The sequence below is a fragment of the Sorex araneus genome, chromosome 6 (genome assembly GCF_027595985.1).
Source record: "Sorex araneus isolate mSorAra2 chromosome 6, mSorAra2.pri, whole genome shotgun sequence".
Taxonomy (NCBI): domain Eukaryota; kingdom Metazoa; phylum Chordata; class Mammalia; order Eulipotyphla; family Soricidae; genus Sorex; species Sorex araneus.
Window position 1 is genome coordinate 57,676,911 of NC_073307.1, and position 26,779 is coordinate 57,703,689.

General features: G+C 46.5%; 1 protein-coding gene and 1 non-coding gene across 2 annotated transcripts in view; both read right to left on the reverse strand.

The window, feature by feature from the left end:
* Nucleotides 1–20,380, reverse strand: part of TUBGCP5 (tubulin gamma complex associated protein 5) — a 34,200-nt gene extending 13,820 nt beyond the window's left edge. The window contains exons 1-14 of the mRNA XM_055142757.1: nucleotides 20,198–20,380; nucleotides 18,580–18,633; nucleotides 18,358–18,466; nucleotides 16,152–16,248; nucleotides 15,581–15,660; nucleotides 12,921–13,056; nucleotides 10,602–10,716; nucleotides 9,731–9,820; nucleotides 8,312–8,405; nucleotides 7,416–7,662; nucleotides 5,173–5,375; nucleotides 3,505–3,620; nucleotides 2,066–2,334; nucleotides 1,223–1,421 (exon numbers count right to left, since the gene is read on the reverse strand). Coding sequence (XP_054998732.1) covers nucleotides 1,223–1,421; nucleotides 2,066–2,334; nucleotides 3,505–3,620; nucleotides 5,173–5,375; nucleotides 7,416–7,662; nucleotides 8,312–8,405; nucleotides 9,731–9,820; nucleotides 10,602–10,716; nucleotides 12,921–13,056; nucleotides 15,581–15,660; nucleotides 16,152–16,248; nucleotides 18,358–18,466; nucleotides 18,580–18,633; nucleotides 20,198–20,343 — 1,955 coding nt within the window. The 5' untranslated portion in view covers nucleotides 20,344–20,380. The remainder of the gene's footprint in view (nucleotides 1–1,222; nucleotides 1,422–2,065; nucleotides 2,335–3,504; nucleotides 3,621–5,172; nucleotides 5,376–7,415; nucleotides 7,663–8,311; nucleotides 8,406–9,730; nucleotides 9,821–10,601; nucleotides 10,717–12,920; nucleotides 13,057–15,580; nucleotides 15,661–16,151; nucleotides 16,249–18,357; nucleotides 18,467–18,579; nucleotides 18,634–20,197) is intronic.
* On the reverse strand, nucleotides 15,407–15,540 carry LOC129406329 (small nucleolar RNA SNORA5). The gene has a single exon (XR_008630937.1). It is a non-coding gene; the product is annotated as a small nucleolar RNA SNORA5 (small nucleolar RNA).
* Nucleotides 20,381–26,779: the final 6,399 nt, after the last annotated feature.

The window sequence follows — 26,779 nt, forward strand, 5'->3', positions numbered from 1 at the left end:
CACACACACACACACACACACACACACACACACACATACATATATATATCTCCTTAAGAGTGAATCGGTTGCTGTTACTTGTATCTTTCAGGTCAAGTTCTAAGGAGGACTTTCTAGGCCTTTGATATTACCAACAGAGTTGTATGTCACATAGCCTTATAAGTGCCCCAAATAAAATTTAAAAAGAACCACTTTACCTGCAAGCACCTAAGGACCAAATGCCTTTGACATAGTAGAGGCTTGACTCAAAGTGTCAGGCACCTGTGTAGACCCCATGTTTGTACCTACAAACACGCAGGTACCATGTTTGCAGGCCATAGCATTCCTCCAACCCTGGGTCAGGGATCAGGGTGAGACAGGAAGGGTATGGATTTCCACAAATAAGGAGGCCCAAATGACATCTGGCTTCCTTAAAGAAACTATGGCACATTTACACAGTGGAATACTATGCAGCTGTTAGGAAAAAATTAAGTCATGAAATTTGCCTAGAAATGGATGGACATGGAGAATATCAAGCTGAGTGAAATGAGTCAAAGGAGAGGGACAGACATAGAATGACTGCATTCATTTGTGGGATATAAAAATATATATATATATACAATAGAAAACTAATAGTCATGGCCAGGGAAAACAGGGACTAAGAGGACTCGTCAATGGTTGGAATCTACCACAAATGTGTGTGGAGCGGAGGGTGGGTAAGATATAGCTGGAAGTGATCACGCTGGACAAGATCTGAGTGTTAAAAGTAGGTAAAGGGATATACATGATAACCTATCAGTGGTATCTATTGGAGAGAGAGGGGCGGGGCTGGGGTGGATGAGTGAGGGGAGGGAAACTTGGCACACTGGTGCTAGAAATGAACAGTGGTGGAAGGAATGGGTGTTCACATACTGTGTGACTGAAACCTAATGTGAACAGCTTTGTATGGTGTAATCTCACTGTGACTCAATTAAAAAAAAAAATCTTAAAAAAAAAAAAGACATCTGGCTTCAGTTTTTCATCTCTGAGTGTGTTTTCTGTGGGCTGCGGTAAGTGGCTTTAATTGTGCTACCTGGCATGTGGTCCCCTCAGAGCAGTGTGGTAAGTAAAGGCAGCACTTTCCTGGATTCAATGGGAATAAAACAGGTTATAAGGTGTTAGCATGTAAGGCTAAAGAGCGCAACCTGGCAGACAGTCGACACTCCTGGCCTTCGGTCACTTGGAAATGGCAGGGGTGTGTCACCTTGCGAAGTTGATTGCAAGCAGCGGGTCATGAACATCCTCCAGCTCCAGGCGCCTGTGGGCGATGGACTGCATCTGGACCAGGCTCTTCTTGGTGGCCTGCTGCTCCTCAGGAACTGGGGCGGTGGACTCATCTCTACGACGAAGGCGTGACTGCACGGACTCCAGAAACAGGGTGTATAAGCTTTTCCTCTCTGCATCTGAGAAAGAGATGGACGCTTAACCCGACACTTCTGGTCAGCGTCCAGAGGACTAACTTCATTCATCTGCAGATTTTCCTCTGACCACTGACACTCTACCCATGTGGCACACAGAAAAGCCATGAATTTCTGTGCATTGGTTTTGCAGCTGTCATTTTACTGTATGTTATCTATTACTTCTAGGAAACTTTTAGTGGAGTCTTCAGGGTTTGCTAGATATAGTATCATGGTAACTGCAAAAACTGAGAATCTTTTCTGATCTGGACGCTCTTAGTGTCTCTTTCTTGCCTAACTGCTGTGCCCAGGACATCCAATACTATATTGAATAGTAGTGCTGAGAGTGGGCAGACTTGTTTTGTGCCTGATCTTACAGGAAAGGCTTGCAGTTTTTCACCAACTACAATGTTTGCGTGGGCTGTGGTATATGACTTTAACTATGCAACCCCTGGCCGTGGCCTAGCTTGTGGTCCCCCCCAGAGCACTGTGTGGTACACAGCTTTAACTATGCAACCCCTGGCCATGGCCTGGCACGTGGTCCTCCTAGTGCACTGTGTGGTACACAGCTTTAACTATGAGACCTCTGGCTGTGGCCTGGCCCATGGTTCCCCAGAGCACTGTGTGGTACACAGCTTTAATTATGCTACCTCTGGCCGTGGCTTGGCATGTGGTCCCCTCAGAGCACTGCAGGTTCTTCAGCAGCTGCATGGACTTGCCGGCCATGATGATCTGCTTCAGCGCAGGTTTGAGGAAGGACACCATGGTGTGTTGCCGGCTGGATGGCCCCTGCTCGCTGCCAGAGCTCGCACTTGCATTATCACTCATCTTCTCTTCATTCTCGGTTTTTTCAGAGACGCTGTATAACGTGTATGTTGCATACCAGAAGTCTCTATGATTTACCGGGACATTCTTGTTCCTACACAGATTCAAGGAATTTAAATGATAACATTTCCTCCTAAAGCACAAGTCTAAAGCTCAGGTCTATTGTCCAGATCTTCGAAACCCAATAATATCAATCATTGTGAAACAAGTCAAAAGAAGAAAAAAAGATGAAAGAAAACAGCAAGAGCCGGAGTGATATGATAGTGGGTAGGGTGTTTGCCTTGCACATGGCCAACCCAGGTTTGATCCTCAGCACCCCATAGGGTCCCCTGGGCACCACCAGGAGTGATTCCTGAGCATAGAGCCAGGAGTAACTCCTGAGTACTGCCAGGTGTGAACCCCCCCGCCCCCACCCGCAAAAAAGAGGCCAAAAATAAAATAAAATAAAATAAAATAAAATAAAAAACATGGAATGAGGTGAATTAAGGTTTTAACTGTTATAGTAAATATTATAGCAAGAAGGTAAAAAAGGAGTAGCTAACTTGGAAAATTACATACCTTAGAGGCATATCTGGCCATACTTCCTATCTTCCTATCTTTTATATTACTGATATATCTTTTTCTGTTTGTTTTTGGGCCATTCCTGGAGGTGCTCAGGGATCACTCCTGGCGGGCTCAGAGGGCCATGCGGGGTGCTGGGATGGAACTCAGGCCAGTCACTTGCCAGACAAGCACCTTACCAGCTGTACTATCACTCTAGCTGCACCATTACTCTTGGTTTTGGGGCCATCTGGCAGTGCTCAGAGCTGACTCCTGGCTCTGTGCTCAGGGATCACTCCTGGTGGTGACTCAGGGGACCATCTGGGGTATTGGGGATGGAACCCAGGACAAGGCAAGTATAAAGCAAGCAACTTTCTAGACTATCATTCTGGCCCCTACTGATATATTTTTACATATCACGTTCACATTTATATTATAGCTCCCATCGCTCAGATTACTGGGAGTAACTGAAGTCATCATGTCACCAAAGCTCACAGTAGTGGACACCGGGGTCTCTCACCATTACTAGTAACCCTGATCACAGGAATCATTAAAAAAGATGTGAAGGGACATTAACTCGAGGAAGAAGTTCGAGCTGGTGTCCCCGAGCACTGTGCGGTAAACAGCTTTACTATGAAACATACAGGACTCAGTCCATGCCCAGCTCCCCTGCACCATCCACGGCTTCTGAGGGAGCGAAGAGGGGACAGTACCACCACCTCACCTCTGGATGATGAACTCCCTGGCGCTGTCACACAGGTGCCCGTGCACGATCCACTCATCCACGATCTGCAGGTAGGGCCGCACTGTCTCCACCCAGAGAGAGAACAGCAGCGAGACCTGGGGGGATGCACAGGACGACCTCAGCACTCTGGGGCTCCGCAGGCAAGCGGGCACCAACACCTCCGAATATCTTTTCAAGGGACCTGATTTCTATGCTTTTGAAAAAGAAAAAACTAAAATCCCAAAATTGCAAATCGGAGAGGGCCATATGGGGCGGTGCCCAAGAGGGCCCTCCCAAGAGCAAATGCTCCAGGGGAAACGGTCTCAGCTGACGTCCGCCAAGAATGAGAAAGTGGGGCTGCAGCACAGGCTCTGCATGGGAGAGGCCTGGGGGCAACCCCTGGAACCACAGGGTTTCCCAAGCACTGCCACACGGAGCAATCCCCACGCATGAAGGGAGGGGTGGCCCCTGGACAGCTCTGGACGTGAGATTCTACGTCAACAGGAAAGAAAAGACATAATTCAAAGAGACCAACTTTATATTGGAGTAGAGTCCCCAAGCGATAAGATGGTAAGAGAACAAGTCACCCTCTTAAACCCAGAGCTGTAACTTTCCCAGCCAAGGCTCAATGTCGTCCTGGCACTGACACTGAATGGAGAGAAAAGAGAGGAAAGAGAGGAAAGAGGAGAGAGGAGAGAGAGGAAAGAGAGGAGAGAGAGAGGAAAGAGAGAAGAGAGAGGAGAGAGGAGAGGAGAGAAGAGAGAGAGAAAAGAAAGAAGAGAGGAGAGAAAGAGAGAAAGAAAGAGAGAGGGGAAAAGCACCTACTACAGAGGCAGGCAGAGGGTGTGCAGTGATGGGAGGGAACCTGGGGACACTGGTGCTGGGAAACGTGCACTGGTGGAGGGATGGGTGCTGGAACACTGTATGACTGAAATCCAATTATGAACAGTTTTGAAAGGGTCTATCTCACAGTGATACGATAAAAAAAAATTTTAATGTAATGGGATTTATGACACAGTACACAGTATATTCACCCTGTCATGAAACAGACCTCTAAAAGTTTTTTTGCCATACCCAGCAGTGTTCAAGGCTGACTCCTGGCTCTGCGCTGTCAGAGGACCTTGGGGTGCCAGGGACAGAATCTGGGTGGGCAGTGTCCCAGGCAAGCACTATACCCGCTATACTATTGCTCTGGCCCCTCCAGAACTTTGTGTTTAAATGAAAATTATTTTCCTTTCCTTGATTCACTTTCCAGATATCATGACAAGGTCTGCTAAAGAGCCAATTTCATACAGCCTCAAATTTATATGCTAGGGGTTGGAACGATAGCACAGCGGGTAGAGCGTTTACCTTGCACTCGGCCAACCCGGGTTCAATTCCCAGCATCCCACATGGTCCCCTGACCACCACCAGGAGTGATTCCTGAATGCAGAGCCAGGAGTAACCCCTGAGCATTGCTGGGAGTGACCAAAAAGTTAAAAAAAAAAATTATATGCTAAACAAAAAGTCTAGAAGCATATTCAACAGAACATTAATCTTTTAAAAACAGCAATCCCAAGATTGTGCTTGGGGCTGGGGGTTAAGATGAAAAGAAAAAGCCACGTAGGAAGCCACGCTCTGGCAGGGCGAGACTGGGTGTGGTTGGTGAGCAGGGACGGGGCAACGTACCGTTTGCTCAGAGGCCTCCCCGACACTGTCGTACTCGAGAATGGCCTTGTACAGTGTGTTGAGCAGGTGGGACGCCCGGACGACGTTTCGGGTGTTGGGTGGAACTTCCGCGACGCCAGTACTGAACACTCTGTGCAGCACCTGGAGTTGAGCCAGTCGAGGTGACAACTTGTCCACCACTATTGCAAGAGTTACTGTCGTCTCTGTGGACAGGGAGAAAGACACCTGCTTGACGATGTGACATGACAGGAAGACTGGGTGCAGGGAGAGGAGACAGGAGCCGTCTCACACTTTAGGAAGAACAGATTCTCCCAAAGACAAGAAAATAACGTGGGCGAGAACTCAAGTGTTCACAGCAAAAGACGTGCATGTGTTCTTCACAGACACACCTCGCCTCCCTGCAGTGAAATGTGAAATTACTCTACTGGAGAGAAAAAAACCAGCCTACAGTGGGCTGCGGCTGTGGGGAGGGGCTGACTCCAAAGTTCCCTTGTGGGCCGGTACAGCACCACATCAGAATCACTGTATCACTGTCATCCTGTTGTTCATCAATTTACTCGAGCGGCACCAGTAACATCTCTACTCCTCCCAGCCCTGAGCTTTTAGAAGCCTCTCCTTACTCGTCTTGCACAACAATTGGAGGCTCTTTCAGGGTCAGGGGAATGCAACCTATTGTTTCTGTTTTTGGCATATTGAATACGCCACCGGTAGCTTGCCAGGCTCTGCCCATGAGGGTGGGATACTCTCACCAGATACCTCATCAGAATGTGGACATTAAATAAACGCACGTCTGACAAAAGCCACAGAGCCGCAAAGACGGCCACATTCCTCCCCTGATGCCGGGCCGGCTTACAGCCATGTTTCAGGGACCGTGGGACTGATCAAATCGGGGTAGGCCACACGAAGTGCAAACCCCTGAAGCCCTGCACGACCTCTCTGGCCCCAGTTTTCTAGTTTTGGGAACACACCACAGGTGTTGCCACTGTAGGAGACAGACGTCTGACTTCTCCTTTCAGCTGTTCTCATGGTAGCTGAAGGCAGTCCCAGGGGGCTGGAGCTATAGGACAACGAAGAGGACACTTGCCTTGTACTCGGCCAATCCGGATTCAATCCTCAGTATCAAATATGGTCCCCCAGCCCACCAGGAGTGATCCCAGTTGTGCAGTGCCAGGAGTAAGCCCTGCGCAACCTCAGGTGACCCCAAAACACAAAAACAAAAGGAAAAGTAGCCAAAGGGAAAAGGCTGCACAGGGTTATCAACTCAGTTCTGAATTCAATGGCAGGAGTAGGCAAGAACATCAATTTATTGGCTTGTACCTCCATGGCAACAGCTATCAAATCACACAAGCCATCACATGCCCTTTGATCTAGCAATGGCTTCATTCCCCCCCTCCTCCTATATTGGTTTTTAGGCCACACCCAGTGGTACTCACCACATACTCCTGGTTCTGTGCTCAGGGATCACTCCTGCTGTGGGCCAGGGAACTGTATGGGTACCAGGGATCAAACCTTGCTGGCGTGCATCTTACCTGTTATACTATCTCTCTGGCCCCCAAAATTCCATTCTAAGAACAGATGCTACATGCTACTTGCTGCACACATGTAAAATCACTTACATGTTAGAGATTATCACCACAGCACTACTGCTAATAAGATCAAAACAATCTAAGCATCTACCAAGAGTTGGTTGGTTTACGATGTAACCATGTAAGGAAACAATCTGCTTGTAAAGAAAGGATGAGGTTCTTTAGCTACTTGTATGTATAATTCTCACAATTTAAATCAGAAAGTACAGTACTTTTAAGTACTTTTAAGGGTTGTTAGGTACACGGATGCATGGCTTCCACATATTTAAACTGTTTCTGGAAAGATCTACGAAAAACTCAGGGTTCTGGCATCTCTGAAGCTGCCAAAGACTGTTGGCAACAGGGGAAAGAGGAAGAATTTTTACCACAAATCCTTCTGTCTGCGGTTTTAGATATACAAATGGTTTAAAGACAGAAATTTTAAATAATTAAAATAATGATGCGGGATGGGGGGGACGCTCCAGGGCTTTGCAGTTGGGAGTCCTGGCCCCCTGGCACTGCAAGGGCCCCAGGAAACAGCCCCTGGTGCTGCCTAGGCCCAGACAGACCCAGGACGCATCGTGTTACTTGCTGCCATGCAATTGTCAAGCCTTTAAAAACTCAGTGATACAACAACAAACTACGCATCTTGAATACAAGGCAAGAACATTGATTTACCGTTACTGATGATGCACTTCTCGATTTCTGCCAGCTCTTCTTTGAAGCTGATGAAGTATTTGTACAGGGCCCACATGAAAGCCTGGTACGTTCTAAAGGGGGCGTCAGTGGGCTTCTTCGGCATGGGGCCGCTCCCAGGGCCCATGTGCTCAGAGCTATGCCCCAGGATTTCATCAATAAACTCCTGTAGTCGGAACACCACCTGGCCGTACGCAGCAATCTGTTCCAGCACTGACCGCAAGCAGCTCTGGGAGGGGCAAGAGGGCAGGTCATTCTCTGATCGAATCATACCCTCTTGCTCTGCAACTGCCACAGGACTATTTTAAACTACACTGAGTAGAAGACAAAAACAATACCTGGTTTCATATTAGAACAAACTATCATCAGCCCTGATTTCTACAGCACATAGAATGGTGGCTTATGTTCTTTGGTTTACTTTTTAGTTTTGGGGTCACTCCAGCAATGCTCAGGGCTTACTCCTGAATCACCACTCAGGAATCACTCCTGGCAATGCTTGTGGGACCTTATGGGATGCCTGGGTTTGAACCTGAGCTGGTACCTACATGGCAAGTGCCTCCCCACTGTACTATCTCTCCAGCAGTTGTGGTTTGTATTTTATAAATACATACACAAGGCAAAGAGACTATTGGGAAAAAAGATTACAGGATTCCCAATACAAGATGACAACAATAAAAAGAGAAAACACAAATTAAAATCAAGTATAAACATCACAAATAATATTTAAAAATTCTCTAAGCACTTAAAAGTTGCAAACTTGACTTTAAGGATCTGCTATTATCCAATAACTAATTTTAATATTTGAAAATGCTACAAAGCTTTATTACCAAGGATTAAATTCTATTACTTTATGCTAATTGTAAATACAAATAACTTACATGTGTCAAATGAGTTACGATTATATTGTTTCTCACAGTAACTTTCCCATCTATCAACTGAAATATGAAAAGCTTTTTGACTCCTGAAAGTAACCTGAAATGAAATAAATAGGATAAATTACATTTAAGTCTAGAAAACACTGGTAAAATCAAAAAAATTTTAGTAAAAGATTCAGAAGTGCTGGGATTGGGTGGAAGAGGTAAAATAATAAGAAAATTAAACACATCAATATTTTTTTTAGCACCTTAAGACTTGAAATATTTCAATAGTACCTTAGAATTTCCAACAATACTAGCAAGGCATTTCCCACCTGTAATGGCCCAAACATATATCGCCATTTTTTAGTTTAGTTTACTGGGGACTCACCAAATAGTGCTCAGGAGAGATTCCTGGCAGGGCTTGGGGGGACTGAACCAGGGCTGGCTTGTGTAAGACAAGTCCAACTCCTGTGCTATCTCTCCAGACCCAATCTTCCCATTTTTAAAAATGTTAATATTATATTCTAAAGCAGAGAGGACCAGAATCTGGAAATCTCGGCATCTACACTGTTTTTACTTTTGGGAACATAATTTCTGTTCTTATATATATCTGGTTTCTGTGAACTGATTTGCACTGTTTGGGTAAGGCAAAGAGAAAATAAAAAGCTTTGAACTGAGACATTAAAACAGTCTCATCCAATAAAATGATACGTGCTACTCACTACAACAGAAAAGGCATCGTTTTACGGAGCCCACCAGGAGTGATCCCTGAGCACTGCTGGGTGTAGGACAAAAACAAAACAAGAAATCTACTTTCAAAAATACCCCACTCCTTCCCCAAGTGCACCACACATTATTTACATAGACAGGAGCTAGAACCAACCGCGTGCTCACTGACAGACGACCGAGTGAGGAGCACAAAGCAGACGTTACACAAACTGTCGACTCTCCATTTGCAACAAGAGGGATGAACACAGAGCTATTCACTTAGTAAAATAAATCTGATGAACTAAAGAAAATAAAAATAAACTTTCAGGTGCTGAGAGCAGATCAGTGGTTACAGGAGGGAAGAGGAGGTAAGCCGGATGAAAAGGGCAGACTGGAGAAGAGAGCTGGACGCTCAGTGAAGACCTTTATGTAGTCCCTACAGATGCTTATTTGAAATGAATTTGGGCCTGGAAACTGCTAGACCATGATGCTCTCAACAGAAAGTCATATATTTGGCAGGAAGACAGCATAGCAGGTAGGGCATGGCACCATGTATGTCCTGCCCTTCCCTATCCCCCAACCGGCCAGGAAGGATTCCTGAGTGCAGAGCCAGGAGTAAACCCTGAGCACCACTGCTATTGTCCCCAAACCAAAATGCTGAATAGTAAAAAATGTTAAAAGCCTAAACTCTGTTTGGCACCAATAGTCTTCTAGACAATTATGAGATCTTACCACAGGGTTTCACGAATAACCTGAGTCTCAGTAACCACAACCCTGTCTTCTGGGATATACAATGGGTCACTGCTGTACAAGTGTTGGTCCCTGTTAAACGACAAAGAGCAAAAAGCAGTCAAAAGGTCTCTATGTAAATATATGTCCCAGTGAATATATGCGATTTTGTAATAACTAATTAGTAATCAAAAAGGAATTGTAAGGTGCTAATTTAGGCCCACTTCCCCATATCATTTTCACACATTGGCTGAAATGTCCTCAGAACAACGGGATTACTGTGGATATTGAGGATCATGAAACGTGTCTGAACCCATGGACTGTCATTTTGTGGACAAAAACATTTACTGCCCGACTGGAGCAACAGTACAGCAGGTAGGGTACTACTGCACACAGCTGACCCAGGTTCAATCCTTAGCACCACACAGGATCCCCTGAGCCCCCCCAGCAGGATGCCTGAATGCAGAGCTAGGAGTAAGCCCTGAGCACCGCTGGGGGTGGGTCAACCCCCACCCCCAAAACAGAAATCAAGTTAATTTTACCGTCACTTATTATTTACAAAAAGATATTGTAATCATAATCTCATTAAAAACAAGGCGGCCACGGAGAATTCAAAGGACTAGAGTCCATGCTGGCACACCAGATACTGAGTGTGGTCCCTGGCAACTTGACTACTACTGGTTGTAGCGCTGGTTGTCTCTTGCTCCAAAGGTGCTAAGCAGCCCACATGGCCAGGGGGAGCACTGCACTGGGAGGCCACGGACTGCAGTCAGAACTGCCCCAACAGAGCTAACACAGGTCTAAATGTCAGGAATCACCTGGATGATATCACAAATGGAAACAAATAGTAAACATGGAAACTTCAGCTTCTTACCAGACAGCAGCCAAATTGGAGTGCAAGTGTAAACTATGAGGAAACGTCGAGGGCCTGGCTGTCCAGTACTGACGGACCACATGCTGTTCCAGCCAGCTCCGGTCATCGGACCCATCTATATGAGGAAATTTAGGAAATTTGTTAAAAAAAAAACCAAAAACAATACTTGATCAACTCGCCTCAGTATTGACTCATGCTCCATTCCAACTGCCTACTGAAAAGACTATAAAATGGGGGAAAAAAAAAAAGGTAAATAATAGCCAAGGAGGTTAGACAGATAGTACAGGGGTTATCCTGTCTGTACACTGCTGAAGCCAGGCACTGAATGTGATCCCCTAAGCACTGCCAGGAAGAGCCTTGAACATAGCTAGATATGACACCAAATCAAAAAAGGGCTTGGGGCTGGGGTTACAACTCAGCTGTAGAGTATCTGACTTTGCCTGTATGAAGGCACTGGGTTCGAACCCTGGCATCACAAAAAATAGTAGCTGACAACAATTATGAACATAATCACTTAAGCCACATACTTTGTCAAGACACATAACATTTGTCATTGGCTAAAATGTAAAACTAAGTTGGCAAATAACCCCACATAAAAGCACACTGTAGGGCCGGAGCAGTATACGGCTGGAAGGGGCCTTGCCTTGCGCAAGGTCAGCCCAGATTCAATCGTCAGCACTATATATGGTCCCTGGACCCACCAGGAGTGAATCTTCTGGTAGGAGTGCAGAGCCAGGAGTAAACCTTGAACACCTGCTGGGAGTGGCCCCAAACCAAAGCCAAACAAAGTACACTATACTGTATAGTTCAACAATCATAAAAATTAAGATGGTAGTCAAAGACAGATCCAAGGACCTGCCAAACCACAGGATTGTGACTTTAAAGGATCAGCTATTGCAGCTGTTCTAGGAAACAAGAAAAGAAAAAGCTTCCTAATGTCTTATAAGTCTAATTTAACGCTGCATCAAAAACCACATACATAGGGACTGCAGCAACAGTACAGAGGTATGATTAATCTGTTTTGTTTTGCGGCAATGTCAGAATTTGAACCTAGAAGCTCACAAATACAAGGTAAACGTTAAGCCACATAGTTCACAGATGATTGAAATCTTTTTGTGGTTGTTGTGGTTCTGGTGCACCTAGCAATGCTCTGGGGTTACTTCTGGCTTTGAGCTCAGGAATCACTGCTGGCAGTGCTCAGGGGACCACATGCAGTGCCGGGGATTAAACTCCAGTAGGCCGCATCCAAGGCCAAAAGCGATCCCCACTGTCCTACTGCTATGGCCCCAAAGACTGAAACCTTGAATGCCGCTTGCAACTCTTTCTAAAGCCTACCAATTCAAAGTTCTCCCCCCAAATCTGAAAGAAACAGTGGATACTCCCATTAAAAAATAAGTACTAGGAGCCAGAGAGATAGCACAGCAGGTAGGGCACTTCCCATTAGGGCACACAGTTAACCCGGATTTGATCTCTGGCACCCCATATGGTCCCTGGAGCTCCGCCAAAAATGAATCCTGAGTTTAACCAGGAGTGATCCCAAAGCACTACTGGGTACTCCACCGTCCCCTCCTGCCCTCCTCGCCTGCCAAAAGAAAACTAAATCACTCTACGAACAAGGAGACAGCTTAAAGAACAGAGCACTTTGTCACTGAAGCTCCAAGTTTTACCTGACATCGTGCAGCTCCCCGAGCACTGTGGTGGAACCCCCAGTACTGAGCCCAAAGTAGCCTCCAAGGACTGTGGGCCTTCCTTTTGCATGACTACTAAAAGAATTTCTGGCAATTTAGCCTACCACCAATGAAAAATAAAAGTAAAAATACAGGACGAACAAACAAAATCCTTAGTACTAGTAAAGAACAAAATCACATTTGTGTTTCCTTCAACATTAATTCCATAATACTGCTTCTTAGGCAAGCTTTATGAGTGGTTTAAAAAGATTTATTTTAGAAGGATGGCAGAGGGACTGGAGTGATAGCACAGCAGGTAGGACATCTGCCTTGCAGGCGGCCAACCCGGGTTCAATTCCCAACATCAAATATGGTCCCCTGAGCATTGCCAGGAGTAATTCATGAGTGCAGAACCAGGAGTAACCCCTGTGCATCGCTGGGTTTGACCCAAAAAGAGAAAAAAAAAAAAAGACGGATGGCAGAGCTTGCCAACATATTAAATGATACAGAACTCATTCTCAAAGAATGCCCTTCCTTCTCAAAAGACCCTCCACTAGAGAGAGATGCTAGCACCTGAGGCACACACAGAAATGCCAGGCCCTGGCATGCAGAGACACACGGGCACAGATAATGGACACACACACACACACACCTTTCCAGCTGACCCGAGACCCCAGTCTTCTGCTTTGATCTTGTTCTTCTAATGGTGTCCTGTCCACCTGAATCCCAGAATCCTCCCTGCTCAAGGGCTGCTGGTCATCTTCATCTTCACTTTCTTCTGACCAGTTCTGATCAAGAAAGGAAATACAGCTTTCCCTTAGAGAATATAGCTGGAGCTATGCAGATCAAAAATTTCAGAAAAAATACAGTAATGAGAGCAAACTGCTTTCTTTTAAAAGTACCCTGAAAGTGCCCAATACTGGACAGAATTGTCTTGGGGACAAAATTCTAAGATTCACAGCCTAAGGATACTTAAGTGCAGTGTGTTCTGCTAAATACTATAGTACTGATTTGATGGGAACCTTCAAGTCTTTCATAAAAATGAGCAATGACTGCTCCTGTTCCAGTTAAGCTGCTCCAAGGAAGAACCACAACTCTTTGCAACCTCCTACACTTTCCCGTCTTTTTTTAAGTGAAGCAAAATAGTTTATATTGAAAAATACTTAGACAAGAGGGGGGAGAAAGAAAGGAATATGTGTTTAAGAAGCAGAAAGACATGGAGAGAAGCAAGCAAGATATGTGTTCAAGGAAAAACATAGGCCTGAAGGAGCAAGGTTTATTTTTGGGAGGGCAGGGCGGCACACCTGGAGATGTTCAGGGCTTACTCCCAGCTCTGTGCTTAGGGACCAATCCTGGCAGAACTCGGGGGACCATACAGGTTGCTGGTGATCAAACCTAAGTTGGCTATGTGCTAGGTTAATGCCCATCCACTCTACTATCCACTTCCCCACACACACCCTTTAAAAAAAAACAAAAAGCAGAAAACAAAAACTTGGGGGTATGGTGCCGCCAACAGATCAACCTGTAGCTGCAAGGTGAGTGCATCAGCAGCCTGATGGTGCCTTCAGGCTTCCTGATAATCCAAAACTGCCGCTGTGCCTTTGGCCAGACCCCAACAACTTGGGACCAAGTTTACCAAGATATTAAACAGCCAAGAGTTAAGTATGTGGGAATGTGGGAGCCATGCCCACAAACCACCTCCAGCTCAGCTATACAAGCTCATTTATTGGCCTTATTTATTTAAATAAATGAGATAGATAAATATCAAAAGAGATCAAAAGCTACAGTTAATCTTGTACCCGAGCATGGCTGAACAGACTGGGGTAAGTCGGAGGGGGGCACGTTGGCCTGTGCCTGCCCAAGCAGAGACTCCAGCAGCCACCTGCTTTCACAATCCAAAATCGCCACCATACCCCTGGCCTGACTCCACTGTCTCAGGATGGACCTCACCAAGATATAATCTGCTGAAAACTTGGGTATGCGGGTTTTGTGACTGAAATCTCCAGACTTTCACGGAATTGGGGTGGGCTACCTCCCCTCCACTTCTCAATATACATGGAAGCACTGGCAGTCAAGAGACCCATAAATAAATCTCAAAAAAGATCAAAAGTCAGAGACCCAGTGGCAAGTCCCAGAAGACACCATAGAGCTGGAGATCTCTCCAGACCCCATACCAAGCAAATCTCACCGGGGCACAGCAAATGGAGCAGGTGCATTTGCCTGCTCCCCGCCTACTCCAGATAGAATCCCGGCAACCAAGAGGTTCCACAAGCAAGGTCTAGGTATGCGTGGTCCAGGGATAAATCTCAATGCTGCATGGTGGCAGAAGCACCGGGCTGTACATCCCTGGCCTCCCACCTGCTTGTCAGCCTGGCTGTCACCCCCACAATGTGCTTCCAGGCGCCATCTTAGCACACCAACAATCCTGGTCCAGAGACGCTCAACTGAATCCCAAAATGGATTAGTGGCCTACAGAAATGTCTCTGGGACCCAACCATCTACAATCTAGGATTCCAAAAGCATAAAGCTGTGGACCCATGATATTCAAAATGAGGAAGGGGCAATAAATGATCTAGCATCTGCCCCTGGCAGGCAGGCTTGAGTGGTGGTGGGAAAATTTGAGCAAAACATAATGCCCAAAAGTAGAGAGAGAGTATTCGGAAAATTGTCTGCCAAGGAGGCAGGATGAGAACTGGGAGGGGGGCGGGGGCGGGGGAGGCAGATATACTGGGGACACTGGTGGTGGAAAGTTTGCACTAGTGGAGGGATGGGTATTCGATCATTGTAGGGCTGAATCTCGAACATGAAAACTTTATAACTGTATCTCACGGTGATTCATTTAAAAAAAAAAGTAACGTGGAGTTCATGCCCAACTCAATCCGCTTAACCAATGGCTGAATAAATAGTACTACTCCTACACTTAAAAAAACAAGAATGGGGGCTGGAGCAATAGCACAGCGGGTAGGGCGTTTGCCTTGCACGCAGCCGACCCGGGTTCTAATCCCAGCATCCCATATAGTCCCCTGAGCACCGCCAGGGGTAATTCCTGAGTGAAGAGCCAGGAGTAACCCCTGTGCATTGCCGGGTGTGAGCCAAACCCCCCCCCAAAAAAAAAAAAAAAAAACCAAGAACAAAAACTAGTGTATGTAACCAAATTTATCCCTGAAGCCCAGGTAAGGGAATCAGAGCCCATGGGTCACATGCTGCTGTGGCAGCCTTCTGGGCCAGTGTCTGCCATAGGCTGGGCAGGCACTGAATTTGACACAGCTGCAAGTTCCTATACTTTCAATAGTGAAAAGAGTTGCCACTTACCGGTGTGTCCACATTTGGACCAAGGTCAATTTCTTCACCTTCCAACAAATATTTGCCCCAGTCAAAGTCATCTTTCTTTTCTAAAACATGTAACAGAAGAATTTCATCAATGTTATAATTTAAAATGTGTTGATGAAATTATAGGAAAAGGTCTGACAATATTCAATAAATACTCAATAAATTTTTTTGGTTTTGGACCACATCCAGCAGTGCTCAGGGCTTACTCCTGCTCTGCACTCAGGACTCACTCCTGGCGGGCTTGGGGGACCATCTGGGGTACTAGAAATTGAATTCTGGTCAGTTGCGTACAAAGCAAACACCCAACCGCTGTACTGTCTCTCCAACCCATGAAATATTTAATTATCCAAATTTAAAATCTTACTTTATCTTCAAAAGTGATTTTCCTTCTTACAGAATATTTTAAATAAAAAATTCTAATCACATCTAAAACAACAGGACTCTTTTCATTTCATAGCTTTAAAACTTTTTATAAAATCTCAATGCCAAGTAATTAAGTTATAAATCCAGTATCTCTCTTATGTATCATAGGCCAGAGCATCTGGTAACATACCCACTTCTTTATCTCTTGGAGTTTCCACATAGTTGCTATTGGAAGGAGAATCGGACAGACACAGAAGAAGGGACAGGATGGAATAGTGTGCATCTGTCTTTAAAACAAAAGTGAAAAGGATCAATTACTCAGGTTGCCAATCACCTTCTTTCTTGTGGGATGAGGAGGGTTTGGGCTCTACCTGCAGTGCTCAGGGCTTAAATTTGGCTGGGAATCAAACTGAGATCGGCTGTGTCCAAGGCAAATACCTTAACCCTTGTACTGTTTCTGCTGCCTCAGCATTTTCTTAGGTCTTTTTGCATATAGAAAAAAATAACCCCATGAGGGCTACGTTCCCATTTCCCCTCTACCTTAAGAAAACACGATTTATACTTTTTGTTGTTGTTGTTGTTTTTGGGTCACACCCGGCGATGCACAGGGGTTACTCCTGGCTCTTCAATCAGGAATTACCCCTGGTGGTGCTCAGGGGACCATATGGGATGCTGGGGATCGAACTCGGGTCAGCCGCGTGCAAGGCAAACACCCTACCCGCTGTGCTATCGCTCCAGCCCCCAGCACGATTTATACTTAAAGCAACCTATTCTATAGACTTTTCTTTTCTTTTTTTTTTTTTGCTTTTTGGGTCACACCTGGCAATGCACACCTGGCTCTGCACTCAGGAATTACCCCTGGCAGTGCTCAGGGGACCACATGGGATGCTGGGAATCGAACCCGGGTCGGCCACATGATGCCCTACCCGCTGTGCTATCACTCCAGCCCCTAGACTTTTCAATTTAAATGTGTACACACAAGCAATCTGCCAAAATATCTTATCGGAATCATAATGAGGAACAGTCAGACAAATCTAAACGGAAGGACAGGTCACTGCTGAGCTGTAAATGTTCTCTGGCCTATCCCAGAGAGAACTCACAGGGTATGCTCTGCACGCGTGAAGTCTGAAGCCAAAGCCAGAGTTATCCATGAGTACCACAGGGTATGACCCCAAAACCAACTCAAGAAATAGGCAGAGGAACTAGATCAGATTAAAGGGTGCCAACAGGGGCTGGAGCGATAGCACAGTGGGTAGGGCTTTTGCCTTGCATGCGGCAGGCCTGGGTTCGATTCCCAGCATCCCATATGGTCCCCTGAGCACCATCAGGAGTAATTCCTGAGTGCAAGAGCCAGGAGTAACCCCTGTAACCCCTGTGCATTGCCGGGCGTAACCCCCCTCTCCCCCCAAAAAAGAGTGCCAACAGATGGATCTGAGCAGAGGGTGACTCTCTCACCCTCCCAGCTGTATACCAGGTGTAGGTGAGCTTTTCTGGGTCCCAGTACTTGCTGCATGTGTCAGAGTCTATGGGAGAATCAATCGTGTCCCTAAGCAAAGCTGTCACCAGGCTTCTGGACTCGCCTTGGCTTTTTTTTTTTTTTCTTTTTGGGTCACTCTGCACTCAGGAATTACTCCTGGCGGTGCTCAGGGGACCATATAGGATGCTGGGAATCAAACCTGGGTCGGCCGCGTGCAAGGCAAACTCCCTACCCACTGTGCTATCGCTCCAGCCCCCGCCTTGGTTTATTTCAGTTCTATATCCAGTCACTACAGTAAACTCATACAGAAGGACAGCAGAGAGTTTTGTTTTTTGGTTTTTTTGGAGTACTGTGAATCCGTGTAGCAAATTTCTAAGACAAAGGTCTTGGGAGTCAAGTGGAATGTCAGTGTCTGGAGCAGTGCCTGGCATGAGTAACAATTACCTGCCAGGAGTTCACATTACCCAGTGCCAGGAAGCCAGCTAAAAATTTTAAGATGGCGGGGAGAGGATCAGAGTACCAGAACAGCAGGTTGGGTACTTACCTTACTTGCACCCATCTGAGCCAGGTGTGAGACTGGCATTCCAGATGGTCACCCAAGCCTTGCCAGGAGTAACCCTGAGCTCAGAGCAAGGAGTAAGCCCTAAACACCGCCAGGCTAAGCCCCAAAACACAACAACCAGAATTTAAGACGACCAAGAGCATTATCCTTTGTAGCCACATCTGATCTGAGGTCCACAGAAGGTGGTCACTGAGGAAAAAAAGGGTCTGTTTTTTGATGATAATACTTAGTCAATTCCCAAAAATTCAGCTTCAGTCAATGAAGAACACTACAATAGGATTTAGATGTGAACAGAAACATTGATAATAACCAAGTTATAAAAAATACAAACAATAAACGTCACACTAAAAGCCATACCTTTATTTCTTTAGTGCTTGGAAGTGGGGCATTTAGAAATTCCTCAGTTAATCTCTTCCAACTAGCAGCTTTGTTTAAATCAGAATGGACAATGAATTTCTCATAAATTCTGAAACACATGAAAAAAATCAACTGACAATTTAAGTCTGTATTAAGAAAAAATATCTCAAGAGAAAAGGAGTATTTCTCAATATGTAATACACACATACACAATTGACTTACCCTTCTATTATCTTTTGTATTTTGTGACTGTCAACATTGAGGAAATGATGAAATCTGAAAAATAAAATGTCATTCGTCTATTTCTCTTCCCCCATAGATGAGTTTTCAGGTTCACAGTCCTCTCTCCACCCATGCCCAGTCCACGTTTCCATAAGGGGAGCTTACTTCTTTCCTTCCACCACCTCCACCCACAGGAATAGCCACTGCATCACAGACATGGTTCAAGACTCATCTGGCAGCTGAATGGTCTGAGTGAAACTCTCACCCCTGTGGCTGGCTCCTGAGTCCCACGATGCCCCTCCTTCCCACAACCCCCACACCACAGGTGTATGTGTATCTGGGGGTTGGGAGGGCAGGGTAGGGTTTCTAAACTTCTTCTGAGTCCAGTGAAATTCCACCCATTCAGACCAGCAGTTCTGGAGGATGTAGTGCTGCTCAGGACCCCCAAGGTCACCTCTGCAATGCTGGGGGCCTCCAGGGCTATTCCCAGACAAGTTCAGGGGTGGAGCACGGACTTAACAGCTGCATTATCTTCTTACTCTACAGGTCCCTGATCTTTCTGTACAGGTAAAGCCTATGAGGCCCTTCTCAAAGCAATGATTTTTTTTTCCTCTTTTTTGCTTTTTGGGTCACACCCAGCGACGCTCAGGGAACCATATGGGATGACAGAGATCGAAAGCAGGTAGGCCCTGTGTAAGACAAACACCCTACTACTAAATCACTCCGGCCCATCAGAGCTATGGTCTTGAACCATAAAATACAAAGTAAACCAGGCAAGCTGAAATATGAAGCTGATGTCCGGGCAGGGGCTGGCAGGATTCACATCTAAATACCAGTCCGAATGACAGTTCATTTCCCTCTGTGTAGCCTAGATAAGCAAGTGAAAACGAAGTTCATGTCACTTTTAGCTACAGTATTTGGAAGCTGGGAAAAACGCCTGCATTTGCAGGTGGAACCCTGCCCAGCCCCTGCTACACAATCATCAACTTCACAGAGCTGTTCTTCCCTAAGCCCCGCGTGTCCCGGTTCCCAACACACTGCCCCCTGCAGCCTTAGCGATCGGAGTGCACGGAGGCATCCTCACGAAACAGAAAGAACCGGGTCAGCTCAGAAACTTGGACTCCTCTGCCTCTTCCCCCAAAGCAGGGCATGCAAACGAGGCCCGACAGCATCTACAGTCCGTAGGTCTTCAGGGATTCGGGGGAGATCTCGAGGTGGTTCAGGCAGCACGTCTATAGGACAGGTCTCCTTGGGTCCCGGTTCCCTCATCAAGGCCCCAATTACCTCCCCCCGCCCCCCAGTCCCCGCCCAGGAGTCCGATTAACCCCGCAGTTCCAGCCCAGGACCCTGGCGAGGCCCCCAGTCCCCGCCCCAGGACCCTGACTAGCCCTGCTGTCCCTCCCCAGGACCTGACTGGCCCCCCCAACCCCTCTTCAGGACCTCAGCGCGCCCCTCTGTCCCCTCGGCTCTGCGCCCCGGCGCCGGGTGTCCGTCAGCTCCGTCCCCGCTTGCAGGGGACGAGCTCGGGGCGCAGGAGCGGGACGGGCTGTCGCGGCGGGGCCCGCGGATGCTGCGGCGCGGGAGCAGGGCCCGGAGGCGCCCCGGCCCCGCCTCACACCTGAAGTTGGACCAGGCGAAGTTCACGGCGAGCTGGAAGTTGGGGTCCGCCTCGTCGCGGAGGCCCGCCACTCGGCGGAGGAGCGCGCGCACGTCGCGCTCCAGCTGCCGGTCCAGGCGGCTCGCGGACGGCCCGGCCAGGGCCATCTTCCCGCGCCGGCCTCCGCGGAGCCGCGCGCCTCTCGCGAGGACTCCCGCTTCCGTCGCGGCGCGCCCGCGATTCGCGCCTAGCTCTCGCGAGAGTCCTCGAGCTGGCGCGGCGGAGGCCACTGTGGAGGGCTTCTGGCTTTGTCCGTGATTCGCAGGTTCTTCAATAGTTTCCAGAATGAAAATATTGAATAATAAAGATGCCCAGACTCAGAGTTGGAAAAGAGAAGAGTTTATTGGAAAGTGGGAGAGAGAAGAAATGGTGCTCCCCAAGGCGCGAGGAACTTCCTAGAGGACCAAGTTCACTGTGGCTCCTTTTGTGAGATTTTTATACGAAAACTGGATCTGCGTGTGAGGAGGATGCAGGGAATCTACAGGGTTGTCTCTCTGGGCGCCTGCCTCGGGTATCGTCATTATCTGAGTCTTGTGACTCCTGGTTCTGGGACAGAAGAACATGGAACTAGGGAACCTTAGGAATGTTCAAGATAGGGCTTTGGGGGGGAGGTGTGGTGGGTCGATGGGGAGAAACGGAACTGCTGGTGAGGGAAGACTGGGCTCCCCTCTTGTTAGCAAGGGGAAACGGGAGGCTTCCTTTCACATCAGTTGCATATTGACCCTCAGTGCTTTAGGCTTCATCAGTGAATTGCCTCTTTCCTCCTCCCAGAGAGGCTTATCGTGCCCTTGCTAGCATCCCTAATTTAGTTAAAGCTTATCTTTAACCTTTTATTTGTGTTTTACCTCTCATTGTCACAGTTCCCCAAGTCAGTCTTGATTACTTATAAGTTAAAACTTTCTGATAATTCTGAACTTCGTATTTGTACTGCTTGGAATTTGAAGTGCTGTGTATTTTATACCTGTTTTACTATTTCCCCTATAGCCTTTTTTGTTGTTGCTTTTTGGGTCACACCCAGCAATGGACAGGGGTTATCCTGGCTCATACACTCAGGAATTACTCCCGTCGATGCTCAGTGGACCATATGGGATGCTGGGAATCAAACCTGGGTCGGCCTCGTGCAAGGCAAATGCCCTACCCGCTGTTCTATCGCTCTAGCCCTGTAGTCTTTTTTTTCTTTTTTTTTTTTTCTTTTTGGGTCACACCCGGCAATGCACAGGGGTTACTCCTGGCTCTGCACTTAGGAATTACTCCTGGCGATGCTCAGGGGACCATATGGGATGCTGGGAATCAAACCCGGGTCAGCGGAGTGCAAGGCAAACGCCCTACGCGCTGTACTATCGCTCTAGCCCCCTCCCCTGTAGCCTTTGTATATTTTACTACATAGCAGTGTTCTTTGGTTAAGCACAGAAAGACCATCAATGCTATGCTCCTAATATTTGGGAGTTGATTTACTCTGAAATATATCTACTCCTGGGCATAATTACTTGACTCAGGCTTAAGCTGAATAGTTTGTAAGACCCCAAAAGGGAAGTCCCGCCGTGGGACTGGGATGGACCCAGGATGTGTGGCAAAGCTATCCTGTTTTCAAAATGGGACAATCTAGAAAGCATAAATGCATGATCTTGATGCAAACTGTTGTGACTTAAGAAGAGACAGGACCGCCATGGGGAAGGACAAGCTGAACTGGCCTGAGGATTTAGTCTGGGATTAACACTAAAAGCCTTGCTTGCTCTCAGAGCCTAGAGAGCTAAGTGTTGGGATCTTTGTCTCTTACTGTGTTTATCCAAACGACTACAAGTATTGGTAACTTATACAACTAGAGGGAAAGATAAAAGCAATTTAGATGTCCCTGGGAGACAGAGTGTCTCCTTGGGTTAATCTCCCCAAGAGAATTTCCTCTGCCAAATGTTTATCTATGTAAATAATCAATTACACCTATGTCCTTACCTCAAGCCCCCTCAGATATTCTATAAGTATGCTAATAGTTCCCCATTAAACAGGCCATTTTCACCATCAGGCCTGTCGCCCTGTACTACATCTCCCTGTCTCTGTCTGTCTGTTGGGGAGGCCTGGGGAGGTGGGGAGGCAGCCCAGGAGGCCGGGGAGCACAGACAGAGGTTGTAGAGGACAGACTTCTCACTGGAGCCGGCATTGTCAGGGATCTCCCTGGAAGCAGCTTCTATGTGCCTGATGGAAGGGGTGGGGAGCTCAGTGGGGCCTTTCTGAAGGACTCTGATTTCATTTGTTGCAGGCAGGAAGACTTGGGGGCCCTGGTAACATGTTGGGAGAACACTGTCTGTATCTGAAAGCAGCATGAAGGCCTTTGACACTAAAGACCTGTGAGGTTTGCTCATGCCGAATGGCACCTGGCAGATGAAATAATGGCATTCCCAGAACCAAGGATCACTCTGCCCCCAGCACAGAAGACAGGACTTATGGCTCAACTGGCAACAGAAAGCTCCCAAGTTGCATTCCATGCTTCCTCACATGCATCCCCTACAGATAACAGACCAGACCAAACACACAACTTCTACTGGCCTTTGTTCCTTTCCCTTGTATCCCCTGAGCATCACAGAGTATGGTCCAAATTACACCCCCTTCCTAACCCCCACCAAAATAAATGCCCCAAACAGAATAGTCAGGGATGTGGTCTCTGGGTCTGAGTCCAAAATCATTCATTAGTTGGTAATTCTGAATCTGTGCGTTCTGGCAAATGCCCAAAACAAATACCAGCTCATAGCTCCCTCTCTCACTTCTGTGTGTGTGTAGATGGTAAAAGCATTTCTGGATCTGTGGATCTGTGACTATGCTCATCATCCCCACTTACACTGAGGGGGTTCATTAAGGTCAGGAGTTAGTGATCAACTTTAGAACTACAGATAAACTTTCAACTTCCCAGGGCTCAGTGCATATGGTCTGGCTCTTAGAGTTCCCAATGTAACCAATGTCACCCAGCCCACAGTGCTCACCAACTCAGCACAACTTTGGTTGGCTTTATTGCTTTTCTGTATCACTTCGCCACTCTGTGCCGCTTGCTTTCAGGGGTCTCTTTCCAAATACTTTACTCCTATCTGCCTGGTTCTTGGGGGAGAACAAGATGGCAAGAAACCAGAGCACATCACAACATAATCAGTTCTGCTTATGTCAGAATTTCAATCAGAAAAATCATTACCCCTGCAAAAAAAAAAAAAAAATGAGAGCATAGACCTCAAACCAGCAATCCTACCACAATCATCCAGTACAAAAGATTGTAGAAACCTCAGCTACCGAACTGTTGAATCCTCAATTCAATAAAAGGCAGACGCCTCAAAGAAACAGATACCCAACAAAAGGGGAATCTAGAGATTTCTGACGATAGTAATCTCTCACAGATCAGCCAATTTTTTGGATCAAACTCAGGGTTTTGCACATGAAAGCACATTCCTTTGATTTCTGAGTTATCTCTCTGGCTCAGTGCAAAATTGTTTGGTTATATAACGTAATTTATTAGATCTGCTTTTGTTTTCCTTTCCAATGAACTTAGATCTCTGAAGACAACCCTGAAATATGACAGAGTATTTTGACTAAGGTTTTTTTTTTTTTTTTTTGCATCACACCCAGCGATGCACTGAGGTTACTCCTGGCTCATGCACTCAGGAATTATTCCTGGCAGTGCTCGGGGAACCATCTGAGATGCTGAGAATTGAACCCTGATTGGCTGCATGCAAGGCAAACAACCTATCCGCTGTGCTATCACTCCAGCCCCTGACTTAAGTTTTTTTGATATGTGAATTAAGGAGTAACCTGTAAGTCTAGCCCATTTTAAGTAAGTTATTTTGTTGGTTTTGGGCCACACCCAGTTGTGCTCAGGGATCACGCCTGACAGGACTTGGGGGACCATATGGGGTGCTGGGATTGAACCAAGGTTGGCCACATGCAAGGCAAGCGTCCTACCTACTGTACTATCTTTCTGGCCCAGGATACTACCTTTAACAATGTGAATTATTCCAGTCCAAAAACATGAAATAATTCCTTCCCTCCCCCTTTTCTTTGGTTTTGGAACCATAATAGGTGATGCTTGGGGTTACTCCTGGCTCTGCACTTTTTTGGTCATACCTAGCACAACTCAGAGTTAACTCCCAGCTCTGTGCTCAGAGATCACTCCTGGAGGGCTCAGGCTCAGGACTGTGGGGTACTGGGGATAGAATCCAGGTCAGCCACATACAAAGCAAATGCTTTACCCGCTGCACTACTGCTCTGGCCCCTCTGGCCCTCTTTTATATAGATGTCCCATCCACTTAATATTTTTATATATTTATATATACATTATATGCACATAATTTCATCTATGTAGATCTATATATAATATGTGGGTATATAAAATTAGAGATAATTTCATATACACATTTATATGTAATTTTATATACATAAATATATATGTATATATATATTTGATATGAGGGCCATACCTGGTGATCCTCAGGATTTAGTCCTGGCAGTGCTTGACAGAGCATATAGTATGCCCAGGATTGAACTCTGGGGCAGCTGTATGCAAAGTAAGTACCCTACCTGCTGTAACTATCTTTCAGATTCTACATTTCATTTTTTGAGATACACCAGATGTGCTTAGGATCGACTCCTGACTTAATGCTTGGGCGGTCGTTCCTGGGGGTATTTAGGGGATCATGCGGTGTGGCGGATCCAACTGGGCTTCCCGCATGCAAAATATGCACTTTAGTCAACTGAATTATCTTCTCTGTCCTGGTATTTTTAAATGCATGTTAATACTCTTGATTTATGGTCCATTACATAATATCCACCCCTGCCTCTTATTACCTTATTTTTTTTCTTTTCTTTTTGGGTCATACCCAGCAATATTCAGGGGTTACTCCTGGCTCTGCACTCAAGAATTACTCCTGGCAGTGCTTGGAGGACCATATGGGATGTCAGGGATCAAACCCAGATTGGCTGCATGCAAGGCAAACGCCCAATCCACTGTCCTATTGTTCCGGCCCCTCTTAGTACTTTTTAAAAAAATAGAGAAGTCAGTGTGTCCCCATGGGTGGCTTATGTGAAGCAGAGAAGAGAGAAACCGTTTCTTTCTCCTCATCCACCTCTGCCTGAAACCGACTGGGAAGGTTAGTACTGATAAAGTCTGCCGTGAGCCTCTGCTCTGCACCAGCCAGAGGCCCGCCAGCCCCACCAGGTGGCCATCAAGCCACACCTGACATCCATTTGGTCTCTGCACAGCAGTTGATGCCCACTACAGACCTCTGTGGGAGCCACGGATTCAGGCTGGAGCTAGGAATTGCTCTTTGCAGGAAAGTCAGTCAAAGGTCTTACCCAGAGTTTCTGGATCCTTGTCTTTCTCACAGAAAGGAATTTCAGGAGTAGATGAGGAGTGAAGTAAAAACAGATTTTATTTGAAGGTCTTTAGGAAGGGGAAGGAGGGAGAGAAAGTGAGAGAGAGAGAGTAACGCGCTCAAGAGAGAACGCCTGCTTCTCCAAAGATGGAGAGACCACCAGTACACACGAGGAGAGATATGGGAAACACGTGTTCACACGCCACATGTGAGCACATGGGCTCAGCTGAATATGTACAAAATTCCTTTGTTCAAGGTGGCTTTTATACGGTTTTTCCAACCTGCTCCCATGGGGGACTTCTACCTAGGTAAAAGTCCATTGCCAAGAGGGTAGAGTTGGGAGTGGTGGATGGCCAGCAGTTCTATTTCTTTCTATCCATCTACCACACCTCATCCCAAGGCCCTATCTTTAACGTTCCTGGAGTTCCCCAGGACCATATTCTTCTGTGCCAGAACTAGGAGTCACAAGACTAAGATAATGAACAATACCTGAAGCAGGATATTCAGCGTGTCCTGACCCTGAAAGAGCCTCCAATGCATCTTTGGGAAGGATGAATAAATAGAGGCTTCTAAAAATCTCAGGGATAGGACGAATGGAGATGTTACTGAGACCACTCTAGAAATTCCACGATCAATGGGATGATGATGATGATGATGATGATGACCTTCATTCATTCTCTGTAATACTTGTCAATTGACAAGAAATGCAAAGGGCCTACACAAACCTTTACTTTTAACTTAGTCCTATACGAAGTCCTCCCCACTTGGGGAGCCCTTCTACGTTCCAACTCTGACTCTGAGCATCTTCATTATTCAATATTTTCATTCTTGAAAATATTGAAGAACCCGGGAATGAACACAGATCCGCTGCCGTCAGTTTCTGCCTCACCTGCATCACTATCAGTAACATCAGGGTTTCACAGAGAGCTAGGATTTCAGGTGGTTGTCTCTGAACAGAGACAGGATTTATGCAACACAGAGCTGGTTTCATTAGAGCAATAGTAAAGAGCCCCAACTTCCGGGTCAGGTACAGCGCATTAAGGGAGCTGGCTCTGCATACAGCCAACCCGAGTTCGATCCTGGTCCCCCGAGCTCCGCCAGGAATAATATCTGAGCAAAGAACCAGGAATAACCTCTGAGTATCACCGGGTGTGGCCTCCCAAAACCAAATGATTAAAGAGCCGCTCTGCACAGAATT